The 13037-nt window shown below is 44.9% G+C and overlaps 2 protein-coding genes across 9 annotated transcripts in view; one reads left to right on the top strand and one right to left on the bottom strand.

Annotated features, from left to right (window-relative positions):
- S100PBP (S100P binding protein) overlaps positions 1 to 2461 on the bottom strand; it is a 31849-nt gene extending 29388 nt beyond the window's left edge. For 4 of the 7 annotated variants that reach the window (XR_009048575.1, XM_057704186.1, XM_057704219.1 and 1 more), the window contains exon 1: positions 2196 to 2301. The gene's annotated coding sequence lies outside the window, so the exon portion shown is untranslated. Of the gene's footprint in view, positions 1 to 2195; positions 2302 to 2351 lie in introns of those variants that run through there. The other 3 variants (XM_057704193.1, XM_057704202.1, XM_057704210.1) reach the window with 2 other exon arrangements.
- Positions 2462 to 2644: 183 nt separating this feature from the next.
- YARS1 (tyrosyl-tRNA synthetase 1) overlaps positions 2645 to 13037 on the top strand; it is a 30005-nt gene continuing 19612 nt past the window's right edge. Inside the window, exons 1-3 of one of the 2 annotated variants that reach the window (XM_057704175.1) lie at positions 2645 to 2844; positions 5786 to 5932; positions 6069 to 6244. In XM_057704175.1, the coding sequence (XP_057560158.1) occupies positions 2788 to 2844; positions 5786 to 5932; positions 6069 to 6244 (380 nt within the window). In that variant the 5' untranslated portion in view covers positions 2645 to 2787. Of the gene's footprint in view, positions 2845 to 5725; positions 5933 to 6068; positions 6245 to 13037 lie in introns of both variants that reach the window. The other variant, XM_057704180.1, reaches the window with a different exon arrangement.

Genomic DNA, 13037 nt, shown 5'->3' with positions numbered 1-13037 from the left:
TTTATGGATATCTGAAATATCAGGCAAATTCTGCAAATTAATGGTCACCGAAGTGAGACACTGGACTAAAATTCAGAGACCTCCGGAATTCATTTGAAGTCTCTGAATCTCAATACAGATGAGAACACCCATCTGAAAAATGGGGGAGGGGCTTCCCTGGTGGCATAGTGGTTAAGAATCTGTCCGCCAATGCAGGAGACATGGGTTCCAGCCCTAGTCCAGGAAGATCCCACAAGCCGCAGAGCAACTAAGCCCGTGCGTCACAATTACTGAGCCCATGCGCCGCAACTACTGAAGCCCATGTGCCTAGAGCCCATGTTCTGCAACAAGAAGCAACCTCCATAAGAAGCCTGCACACTGCAATGAAGAGTAGCCCCCGCTCCCTGCAACTACAGAAGGCCCTCGCGCAGCAACGAAGACCCAACACAGCCAATAAATAAAAAATAAAAGTAAACAATTAAATAATTTTTTTTAAAATGGGGGATAAACTATTCACTGTTAACTTCAAACAGGTTATCATGAGGATCAAATGAGGGGATGTTTATGAAAGCATTCTCAACCTAAAACCCTTATACTAATGAAAGCTGATGTAATAAATTTGCAAGGAAGGAAAAAAAATCTCAGATAAAACTGAAGTTCTAAAGTGAAGTTCCACAAGACAGCCTTAGTACTTCCCTCTGCCATTCTACCATCACCTGCCTTCCTTGGCACTTGCTTTGTAGTGATCTAAAATATGAGGATCTCATTTTTAAGGGAAAAATATTTCCCAACTCCCAAGTCTATCTCTGAATTCTCTGCTCCCCATCCCTTCTGTGACCCTATTCTGTCCTTCCATGTCTCTCTCATCTGTCCACCCCCTTCTTCACACTTCAGTTTACCACCCCCCTGCTCTGTTCTCTAACCTCCTGGTTGCAACCTCAGAAACTGGCTCCGTTTCTATTTTTATCGTACCTAAGAAAACCTACTGCCTTAAAGCACAAAGCTTTATTTTACTCAGGCCACTAAAATTGCACCAGACACAACCCCATATCCCTCTTTCAAGGCTCTAAAACGAAGACCGTTATTATTTCCAACAGACCAGACTTCCCCACTGATCTGATTTCCAGCCTTTCCTATATGCAATACATGTGAGACATACAGCACTAAAAGCACTCAGTAGACGTTACCACTCCATAAACAGGGCATAAAGTTTAACCAAAATCAAACAACTGAAACTATCTGTAAGAATTCCACAACTCCCTTTGAGGTAACTGTAAACACTGCAGGACAGAAAAAACAACCCATGGCTGGAAATCTCTGCTTTAGGTAACGTTTCACTTAGATAAGGGTGCCAGGACTTTCCTCCCACATGGGTAAAGAGACCAAATATTACTCAGCTGCAGCAATAGGTTTTTTTTTAAAAAAAGAAAATGTTTTTGAAATGATTTAGACAGGTTTGCTAAAGCTTGAAGCCTCTAACAAATCCCCAGGAAACGAGATCAGGCTGGGGCAGCAGGTGGGCAATTCAATCACTTCCTCTCCGGGGCCCATCCTGCGGTGCCCACTGCCCGCCCTCCAGACCAGGAAGGAACTGGTGGCACCTCCAGTCCTCGAGGGCTAGGAAGGGAGGGGGATCGCAGTTCATGCTTCGTAGGATGCGGCTTGGTCGCCCCCAGTTTTCCCTGAGAAGCGCTACCGCCCCGACAAGGAATCGCCCTCGGGGTAAGACCTTCGCACTTCCCTCCTCCCGCTCCCCTCCTCCCAAAACACTAAGAATTCCCGCCTCCCCGCGGAAGGCGGGAGAAGCGCGGGGCTTGCTCCCCACCCCTTCGCCAGGAGGAGCGAAAGCGGCCCCCCAGCAGGCCAGCGCGGTGCACCTTCAGCCTGCAGATGGCTGCCCACCCCACACCTCGGCTGGCCCCGGGCCTCCGCGCTGCCCTGGGGCGGGTCAGCCTCTCCCTCCCCCGCCAGCAAGGCGCGGCGGGAAAGACCGCGATCTTCTGCCTAGCAACACCCTCCCCCGCGGGGTAGGGGGCAGAGGCACCCACCCCCACCTCCACCTCCAGCCCCCCCACCACCGGGCATGGAGAACGGATGGCGCTGCCCTTTTCGGGTAACCAGACGGCCTCCCTTTGCCTCCGCAGGGTGAGGGGCATCTATCGCCCCCCGACGTGGAGGTGGGGGGCAGAGACACTCCCCCCTCCCGCCGCCATCACCTCAGAAACGAGAACAAGCCCTTCTCCCAGCAGGGCGAGGGCCTCTCAAGCCCTCAACGGGGAGGACGGCGTGTGCGGCCCTCCAGAGAAGCAACAGGCGCCCCCATCCCCCTGCCAACCGAGGAACGCCGCCCCCCTTGTCCCTCAGCTGTTCACCTCCGGGAGCCGGGCCGAAACCTAGGCGAGCGACTGCGCCTCACTCCGCCCCTGCGCCATTTTATCGCCCCCTCCCCGACCTCCCCCACCCCGAGGCTGCCAGGCCAGCGCCAGGGGGAGGGCAAATAGGCAGTGACTGGCAGGAAACCGCCCCGCCTCTTAGAGTGTTGCGCCCCGCGCAGGCGCCGCAACCCCGCCCTCCGCACCGCCTACCCCACCTACTGGCCCCACCCCTTTTCCCCTCATCGACCCGCTCGACTCTTCGCTGCTCCTGACTGTGTCCTGGCTGCTGGTAGGAGGAGAAGGGTCCAGGCCGAGCAAGCCGAGCGACGAGTTCAGCTGATGCAACCTAACTGGACCCGCGTGACAGTTCGCGGCACGCGGCGGTGGCGGCGGCGACCGAGAAAGGGGCGCGGGTGCCGGAGACGACAAAGCCATGGGGGACGCTCTGAGCCCTGAGGAGAAATTGCACCTTATCACCCGGAACCTGCAGGTTGGGCCTCGGGGTTGGAAGTGCGCCGTTGAGGACTGGGGGCCGGAGGTCCAGTGCTCCTGAGCCCCGCTATGGAGTCAGAAGTGTGTGGGGCCGGGGGCTCCGCGCCGAGGAGGCTCTGAGGGAGATTGCAACCCTCACTGCCGGTCGACCAGTCAGTCTGTCAGTCCAGTACCACAGAAATCACAGCAGGCTCACCTCCTGTATGCAGTTACTTGTGTTGAGCCAGGCTTTGAATCCAGGGCTCTCACCCCACCCACCCTATTGTGTGCCAGGCGCGGTGCTAGGCGCTGGGGGGGACGTCAGGACCCTGCCTTCCCAGAGCATATCTGGAGGAAATCAGATGTGTAAAATGATCCATAACCCAAACATTGAATTACAGTCGAAACACGCATTGGAACGTACTTTACGCGGAGATCTTTCTTGAAAGGAAGTTACGGGGGAGGGCTGGGGGGAGTGTCAGGGAAGGCTGAGGAAGTGACCTCTAAACTGCGCCCTAAAGGATGCGGATCACCTCTTCACTCCACATGTGTTCTTGCTGGTTCCAGGAACCGCAGGAGTAGAAGTTAACCAGAAGAATGGGGGCGAAAAACGTGTGAGGTAGAAGAAACCCAGGTCAAGATCCAGAGGGGAGAACGAACCCTGTGGTTCAGAGAGAAGGCTAACTTGGCTGGAGTTGAGGAAGCAAAATGCAGATCAAGCACTTAGGAAATATTTATATTGCTCATTCCCTTGACTTTTCAGGCCTTTATTATCACATTGTCCCGAAGGCCTTTCTTGACCGCTTTATTTAAAGAACAACCCCCTGCCACCAGAACTGCCACATCCCTTGCTCTACCTTTTTTTGCTGTTGTTTCTCCATAGAACTTACCACCATCTGACATGCTATCCATTTTACTTGTTTGTTTAGGGGGCATAGGCATGGACTAGGTCGTGAGGGCGTTGTAGGCTATGTTTAACATTGGGTTTTATTCTAAGGGCAGTGGTTACATTGGTTGGGCCACAGCTAGTTTTTCTCTTTTTATGAGATATGATTCACATACCATAAAATCCACCCTTTTAAAGTTGTACAGTTCAGTGGGTTTTGATGTAGTCACAAGGTTGTTCAATTATCACCATTAATTCCAGAACATTTTCATCATCAGGTACCCATTAGTAATCACTGCCCATTCCTCCCCTCTCCCCAGCCCTAGGGAAACACGAAACTGCTCTCTGTCTCTAATTTGCCTATTCTAAAAATTTCATATAAATGGAGTCATAATATGTGGCCTTTTGTGTCTGGCTTCTTTCACTTAGCATAATGTTTTCAAGTTTTATCCCTGTTGTAGCGCTTATCAGAACTCTGTTCCTTATTATGGCTGAAGAATATTCCATTACATGAATAAACTACATTTTGCTTCTCCATTTGTAAGTGGATGGACGTTTGGGTTATTTTCGCTCATAATTTCTTAACCAGAGATTCTTGCATGCTTCCTCTTAGCCAGATCCTTTGTTTCCTAGCCTCTCTCCATAAAATAAAGAGAGATTGGGAAGAAATGACACTCAAAGCTAGTGGAATTGACTTACTCAGGTTTTAAAGGGTAAGTGATATGACCTTTCCTTGAGTAGTGAAAACTCCAAGTGTTCAAATGGTCAGGGACTCAGAAGATTAGCCTCCAGCTGGCTTGAAAACACAGGATTTAACAAGTCCTACTAATAATGATTCAAACCAGCAAAACATTTTGTTTTTCATGGCTTCCAACAGCCCCCCCAAACCATCACCTGAAGAAATACTAAAATCACTTTTATCAGCAGCATACTAGCCTATTAGGATTTTCCCAACATTGTCTTAGGGCAAAAGGAAGTTATTAAAGTATTTAAGTAGGCAAATGAGTTAATCAAATATGGGGTTTTAAAGACCTCTCTGGCTTCATTTTGGGACATGGAGTGGAGAGAACAAGAGTAGATGTGGGAGACCTGTTAAGAGGCTATTAGAGTTATCTTGGTGTGATCACATGGTGGCCAAGACTAGGTTGGTGGCGTAGAGGCAGAGAGAAGTTGGAGGACTTAAGAGCTGTTTCAGAGGAACTTAAGCAGTTCGGTGAATGATAGTACCATTTACTGCACTAGGGGTGAAACTGTAAGTGAAAAAGATGATTGGGGAGTGAGGTGGGAAGATGAAAGCATGAGTTTAATTTTGAACACGTCATGTTTGAATTAACTGGGTTGATAACAAGTACATGTTGTATACAGGTGTGAGCAGAAGATTTGGTAGTTACTAGCTCATAGGTAGTAATTGAAGCAACTGAAGAGGATCAGTTAGGGAGAATGTAGAGTAAGAAGAGAAGAGATAGGGCCTCAAGGGTTGCTAATATTTAAATGATTAGGAAGAAGAATGGCTGCAAAGAAATCTGAGACCCAGCAGCCAGAGAAGTAGGAGGAAAACTAAGAGAGTAAAATAGAGGAAACAAAAAGAGGAGTTTGTTGGGGGGGGGGCTGGGGCGGGGCTGGGGGGGAGGGGTGCTAAAAAGTATTCATTGAATTTAGCAACACAACACAGAGGCCATCTGTGATCTTAGCAAGAGCATTTCCAGTGCTGTGATGCTGTATGGAATTCAGACTAGAATGGGAGATAAGCAATGGAGAGCAGAAGAAGAGACACCACACCGTTCAAGAAATTGGCCATGAAAGGAAGGAGCATGAGCTAAAGGCAGCTGGAGGGGAAAATACAGTTAGGGACATGCTCCATTCCCCTAACGTCAGTGTCCTTACACTGGAGTGGTACAAGCAACAGCGCCGGCTTCGTTTGGCTCTCACTCAGCACTGAGAGCCTGGCTAGACCTCCCTGCTGGCTCTGAGCCTGGACCCTCGGTGAAACATACCTTTGTTTTCCTTGTCACAGGGTAAAAGATGAGCAAGGTGGGGCAGTGGCATTAAACCAGCTCTTCTGCTTCCACAACAGGAGGTTCTTGGGGAAGAGAAGCTGAAGGAGATACTGAAAGAGCGGGAACTTAAAGTTTACTGGGGGACGGCGACCACAGGCAAGCCACACGTGGCTTACTTTGTGCCTATGTCCAAGATTGCGGACTTCCTGAAAGCAGGATGTGAGGTAAGAGCTAATGTTATAAACCAAGCAGTTGCCTTTGAGCAATGGCCAAAAGAGAAACTTAATAAGACTTACCTTGCTTCTTTGGAGGTACTTGAACAAATTCACCTTTTGGTGGCCCCTTATCTCTTACGTCCAGGTAACGATTCTGTTTGCGGACCTTCATGCGTACCTGGATAACATGAAGGCCCCCTGGGATCTCCTAGAACTCCGAACCAGCTATTATGAGAATGTGATCAAGGCAATGCTGAAAAGCATTGGGGTGCCCTTGGAGAAGCTCAAGTTCATCAAAGGCACTGATTACCAGCTCAGCAAGTAAGTGCTTGATCATCCACCCTCCTTGTGGCTCTGGTGCTCCTAGCTAGTTACAGGCCCCGGGGAATCAAGGCACTCTTTAAATTTGGATTGGAAGCTCTTGGGCTCTACCTGTTAAGAACCATTAAAAATTGTATACACTTTGTCCTTTTAATTCATCCATCAAAAATCTACTGACTAGTAAATGCCTAGGTACCATACTGTTTGCTGGAAATATAACTGTAACCATAACAAAGTCCTTGGCCTTGCAGGCCTCACAGCATGTGGGAGAATGGTGAAAAACTCAGCTTCCCTGTCTTCTTCCAGCCTCAGTAAATAATGATAAAAGAAATGTGAAACAAAAATTCATATTTGTAACGTTAGCATACATATAATTTTGTGCCCTAATTTTTTAGCCCACAGTTTCCTAAGTTGTCCCCCCCAACCCCACCTGCTGCCTCATAGCCTCCACATTCTTTAATTTTTTTAACCTCTCAAATAAACCATGTATCACTCTAATGGTCACTTTTGCATTTAAACCCTTAAAACAATTTTTTACGATAGACATTGTTCTATCCTGTTTCACAGATAAGGAAATAGATTCAGATTTAACTTTCCAAGGTTCATGCAGCTAGTAAGTAAAAAGGCCATGATGTGAACCCAGATCTCTTACTTATAAGTTGATTTCTCTTTTTCCTTCATGTAACATAACTGTCTTTACATGCCCCACTGTTGGACATTTAGAGTTTTAAACAAAGCGTATGCCTCAGAGATATTGCAGGTTTGGTTCTAGACCACTTCAATAAAGCAAATATCACAATAAAGTGAGTCACTTGAATATTTTGATTTCCCAGTGCCTATAAAAGTTATGTTTACGCTATGCTGTAGTCTGTTAAGTGTGCAATAAATAGCATTATGTCTAATAAAGCAATGTGCATGCCTTAATTAAAAAATACTTTTTCATTAGAAAAATGCTAACCATCATCTGAACCTTCAGCGAGTTATAATCTTTTTGGTGGTGGCGGGTCTTGCCTCAATGTTGGTGGCTGCTGGCCTGATCAGGGTGACAGTTGCTGAAGGTTGGAGTGGCTGTGGCAATTTCTTAAGACAACAATGGAGTTTGTCGCATCAATTAACTATTTCACAAACAATTTCTCTATAACTTGCAATGCTTTTTGTTCTTTTGTTTGTTTAATATTTATTATTTATTTACTTGGTTGCACCGGATCGTAGTTTCAAGCTCCTTTAGTTGTGGCAGGTGGGCTACCTAGTTGTGGCTCGCCAGCTCCTTAGTTGTGACACACAGCCTCCTTAGTTGTAGCATGTGAACTCTTAGTTGCGGCATGCATGTGGGATCTAGTTCCCTGACCAGGGATCAAACCCAGGCCCCCTGCATTGGGAACACAGAGTCTTATACACTGAGCCACCAGGAAAGTCTCTGCAGTGCTTTTTGATGGTATTTTACCCACAGTAGACCTTCTTTCAAAATTGGATTCAATCCTCTCAAACCCTGCCACTGCTTAAGTGTATGTAATATTCTAAATCTTTTGTTGTCTTTTCAACATTTTTCATAGCATCTTCACCAGGAGTACTTTCCATTTCAAGAAACCACTTTCTCTGCTCATCCATAAGAAGCAACTCCTTATCCATTTAAGTTTTATCATGAGATTGCAGCAATTTAGGCTCCACTTCTAATTCCAGTTCTCTTGCTGTTTCCACAACATCTGCAGGTTACTTCCTGCAGTTTTGAACCCCTCAATTTCACTCATGAGGGTTGGAATCAACTTCTTCCAAATCCTGTTAATGTTGATATTTTGATGCTTTCCCATGAATCACAAATGTTTGGGGAGGGGGGGGTTGCTGCTTTGGGTCTTCATTGCTGTGCACAGGCTTTCTCTAGTTGCAGTGAGAGGGGGCTACTCTTTGTTGCGGTACGCAGGCTTCTCATTGCGGTGGCTTCTCTTGTTGCGGAGCATGGGCTCTAGGCCCACGGGCTTCAATAGTTGAAGCATGTGGGCTCAGTAGTTGTGGTACATGGGCCCTAAAGCGAGCAGGCTTCAGTAGTTGCAGCGTGCGGGCTCGGTAGTTGTGGCTCGTGAGCTCTAGAATGCAGGTTCAGTAATTGTGGCTCATCAGCTTAGTTGCTCTGCAGCATGTGGGATCTTCCCAGCCCAGGAATTGAACCTGTGTCCCCTGCATTGGCAGATTCTTAACCACTGCGCCACCAGGGAAGTCCCACAAATGTTTGTTTGTTTGTTTATGGCTGCATTGGGTCTTCATTGCTGCACACAGGCTTTCTCTAGTTGCAGTGAGCGGGGGCTACTCTTTGTCACATATCGCAGGCTTCTCATAGTGGTGGCTTCTCTTGTTGTGGATCATGGGCTCTAGGCACGTGGTCTTCAATAGTCGCAGCTTGTGGGCTCAGTAGTTGTGGTTCACAGGCTCTAGAGGGCAGGCTCAGTAGTTGTGGCACACGGGCTTAGTTGTTCCGTGGCATGTGGGATCTTCCTAGACTGGGGTTCAAACCTGTATCCCCAGCATTGGCGGGCAGATTCTTAACCTATGCACCACCAGGGACGCCCCCCATAAATGTTTTTAATGGCATCTAGAATGGTGAATCCTTTTTAGAATGTTTTCTACTTACTTTTCCCAGATCCATTAGAGGAATAACTATTTATGGCAGCTATAGCCTTACAAAATGTATTTCTAAAATAATGAGACTTGAAAGTCAGAACAACTCTTTGATCCACAGGCTGCAGAATGTATGTTGTGTTAGCAGGCATGAAAACAACATTAATCTCTTTGTACATCTCCATCAGAGCTCTTGGGTGACCAGATGCATTGTCGATGAGCAGTAATATTTTGAAAGGAATCTTTTTGTGAGCAGTAGGTTTCAACAGTGGGCTTAAAGTTATCAGTAAACTGTGTTGTAAACAGATGTGCTGTCGTCCAGGCTTTGTTGTTCCATTTATAGAGCACAGGCAGAGTAGATTCAGCGTAATTCTTAAGGGCCCTAGGATTTTTGGAATGAGGAATGAGCATTGGCTTCAGCTTAAAGTTACCAGCTGTATTTGCCCCTAACAAGAGAGTCAGCCTGTCCTTGAAGCTTTGAAGCCAGGCACTATGAAAGTACTAGATGGCATCTCCTTCCACTAAAGGTGGTTTCATCTGCATTAAAAATCTGTTGTTTAGTGGAGCCACCTTCATCAATTATTTTAGCTAGATCTTCTGGGTGATTTGCTTCAGTTTCTATGTCAGCACCTGCTCCTTCACCTTGCACTTTTATGTTATAGAGACGACCTCTTTCCTTAAGTATGATGAGGTCTGGAGCTAGCAAAACTGCTATTGATGTCACTATTGCAAAAAATTTCAGCTTGCTGAAGGCTCAGATGATGGTTAGCATTTTTTAACATTTATTAATTAAGGTATGTACTTTTTTTGGGCATGATGCTATTGCACACTTAAAAGACTGCAGTATAGTGTAAAAATAACTTGCATATGCACTGGGAAACCAAAAATTTGTGTGATTCACTTTATTGAAATATTCAGTTCCTTGTGGTTGTCTGGAACTGAACCAAAATATCCCCAAGGTATGTCTGTAACATGAAAGATCACTGATCACAGATCATGTGATCACTGATCACAGTAGCAAATATAATGATGAAAAAGTTTGAAATATTGTAGGAGTTACCAAAATGCGACACAGAGACATGAAGTGAGCAAACGCTGTTGGAAAAATGGCTCCGATGGACTTGCTCAATGCAAGGAAAGTTTGCCACAAACCTTCAATTTTTAACAAACACAGTATCTGTGAGGCACAGTAAAGTGAAGTGCAGTAAAACAAGGTCTACCTGTACTAAGAAATTCACCCAGAATGGAGCCCAGAGAGATGGACAAAAAATCTAAGTGTGGTTGAGATGTGGATAAGGACTTTTGTTTCCAACAATCTGGCAGACTAGGTACTCTGATCAGCCTTCCTGCTGAAAAGCATTTTTAAAATGCTGGATAAAATATTTTCTAAGCTTCCTAAATGCTTCAAATAAATCAGTTGACAAATTAGTCAAGAATACTCAGTGACCAGCAACCAAGTGAAAGTGGGAATACAAAGAGATTTGTATTTCAGTTAATTTAACATGTTTTAAAAAAATACTGCTAATTAGGGACTTCCTTGGTGGTCTAGTGGTTAAGACTCCACACTTCCACTGCAGGGGTCACGCACTCCATCCGTTTCAGGGAATTAAGATTCCACATGCCGCGCAGAGCAGCCAGAAAAATAAAGTAAGGTAAAGTAAAGTAAAATAAACTGCTGGGGCTTTCCTGGTGACACAGTGGTTTAAGAATCCGCCTGCCAAGAAACCCTGCTGCGGAGCAACTAAGCCCGTGCGCCACAAGTACTGAGCCTGTGCTCTAGAGACCACAAGCCACAACTATTGAGCCCACATGCCACAACTACTGAAGCCTGCGTGCCTAGAGCCTGTGTTCTGCAACAAGAGAGGCCACCGCGATGAGAAGCCCAATGCACCACAGCGAAAGAGTAGCCCCCACTCACTGCAACTAGAGAAAGCCCGTGCATAGCAATGAAGACCCAGTGCAGCCAATAAATAAATAAATATTTTTTTTAAATAAACTGCTAATTAATCTATAACAGGCCTTTATTTTAAAAAGTCATCTAGACTTCAGAGATCTAAATGTTTAAAAACGTGTCTTAGAATCTGTAAAATATGATAAGAACACTGAAGACTACATGTACCTTGAGGGTGCTTGTTGAATTGTATGTGCTTGAACTTTGATTTTTGTGGCCTCACAGACCACAATGGGGAAAAAAAAGGAAAAGGTAAAACTAGAGTACTAGGCCAAGAGGTCCCATATTTGAGTAAGAAGTATTCCAGAAAAGAGAACAAAGAGTCAGAGGGAAGGAAATCATCAGTGAAATACTCACTTAAGGACAATTAAAGGACAAGAGTTTCCAGACTGAAAGGGCCTGTCGAGTGCCTAATACAATGAATGAAAATAAACCCATGCTGAAGTGCATTATCTTGGGACTTCCCTGGCGGTCCAGTGGTTAAGACTCCATGCTTCCACTGCAGGGGGACACAGGTTCCATCCCTGGTCATTGAACCAAGATCCTGCATGAAAAATAAATAAATAAATAAAGTGCATCATCTTGAAATTTTAAAGCACTGGGAACAAAAAAGTATCATTCAGACTTCCAAAGGACAAGAGAAGTCACATACAAAATGTCAGTAATCATAATGGTTTTGCATTTCTCTAAAGGAACAATGAAAGGTAAAAGGAGATGAAGCAAAGCCTTTAAAATTCTGAAGGAAAGGAATTTCCAACCTAAAAATCTGTACTCACCCAAACTACCATTCAAATGTAGGGGTAAGATATCTGAAAATATTTATCAAAAAAATTATTTTAATGTTTTTGTTGGCTATTTGCATTTCCTTTTCTGTCAGTCAAGTATCTGTGCAAATGTTTTAGCCCATTTTTTTAACTTTTTTTTTTTTTTAAGAGTTCCTTATGTGTTCTAGATACTAAGTGCTTTGTCATGTATATAGCATGAGGATAGAGGATTAACCACTGGAACAGAATAGAAAGTTAAGAAACAGATCCTCACATATATGGAAACATGATATATGACAGAGCTGGCATTGCAGGTCAGCAGAGCAAGAATAAACTTTTTAAGAAAAAATGGTGCAGGGGCTTCCTAGGTGGCGCAGTGGTTGAGAATCTGCCTGCCAATGCAGGGGACACGGGTTCAATCCCTGCTCCAGGAAGATCCCACATGCCGCAGAGCAACTAAGCGCATGCACCACAACTATTGAGCCTGCGCTTTAGAGCCCGTGAGCCACAACTGTTGAGCCCATGTGCTGCAACTACTGAAGCCCACGCACCTAGAGCCCGTGCCCTGAAACAAGAGAAACCAAGACAATGAGAAGCCTATGCACCGCAAGGAGGAGTAGCCCCCACTCACTGCACTAGAGAAAGCCCACATGCAGCAACGAAGACCCAACACAGCCAAATAAATAAATATTAAGTGAGAAGATTTAATTGTAAAGGCCAAACTATAAAACATTTAAAAGACAGTATGCAAGACTGTCCTATCAGGGAAAATTAAACCAGACACACCAACAGCGCAAATCACAGGAAAAGACTGATGAATTCACCTTTGTACAATTAAGACCTTCAGTACATCAAAAATGAAAAGACAAGCCACCAACTGGGAGAAGATATTTATAATATATATAACTGGCAAAGGAGTAATGTCCAGTATTATATGTCAAAAACTGCAAAATCAGTTGTCAAAAATGAATCAGTCCACTAGGAAAAATTTAAATAGGCATTTCACAGAGGAAACCAAACAACCAGTACATTTATAGAAAAATGCTTAACCTCCTTGGTTGTTATTCAAAGAAATGTAGGTTAAAACTACAGTGAGAAACCATTCATGCTTACCAAATTAGCAAAATTTAAAATAATGAGAGTATTAAGTAATAAAATTGATTAAAAGCCACTTTGGAAAATAGTTTGACATTATCTTGAATTGAAGTTCAAGATGCAAATCCCCTATGACCCAGAAATTCTACCCCTAAGCATGTATAAAGGAATTTGCACATGTGTACCAAGATACACATATAAGAATATTTATAGCACATTGTTTAGCGATACAGACATAGTATGAAACAGGAAAGAAATACAAAAGTTCAGACTACTAGTTACGCTGGAGAAGGAAGAAGTGGGATCGTGAGGGGGTGCACCAGGAGCTTTAGAAGTAATTAGGTCCCTTTTCTTAAACTGAGTGATGGGTAGT

Source organism: Hippopotamus amphibius, chromosome 1, assembly GCF_030028045.1.
Source record: "Hippopotamus amphibius kiboko isolate mHipAmp2 chromosome 1, mHipAmp2.hap2, whole genome shotgun sequence".
In the NCBI taxonomy this organism is placed as follows: Eukaryota; Metazoa; Chordata; class Mammalia; order Artiodactyla; family Hippopotamidae; genus Hippopotamus; species Hippopotamus amphibius.
Note: the sequence above shows the minus strand (reverse complement) of the source record. Positions and strands in the feature narration are given on the sequence as shown.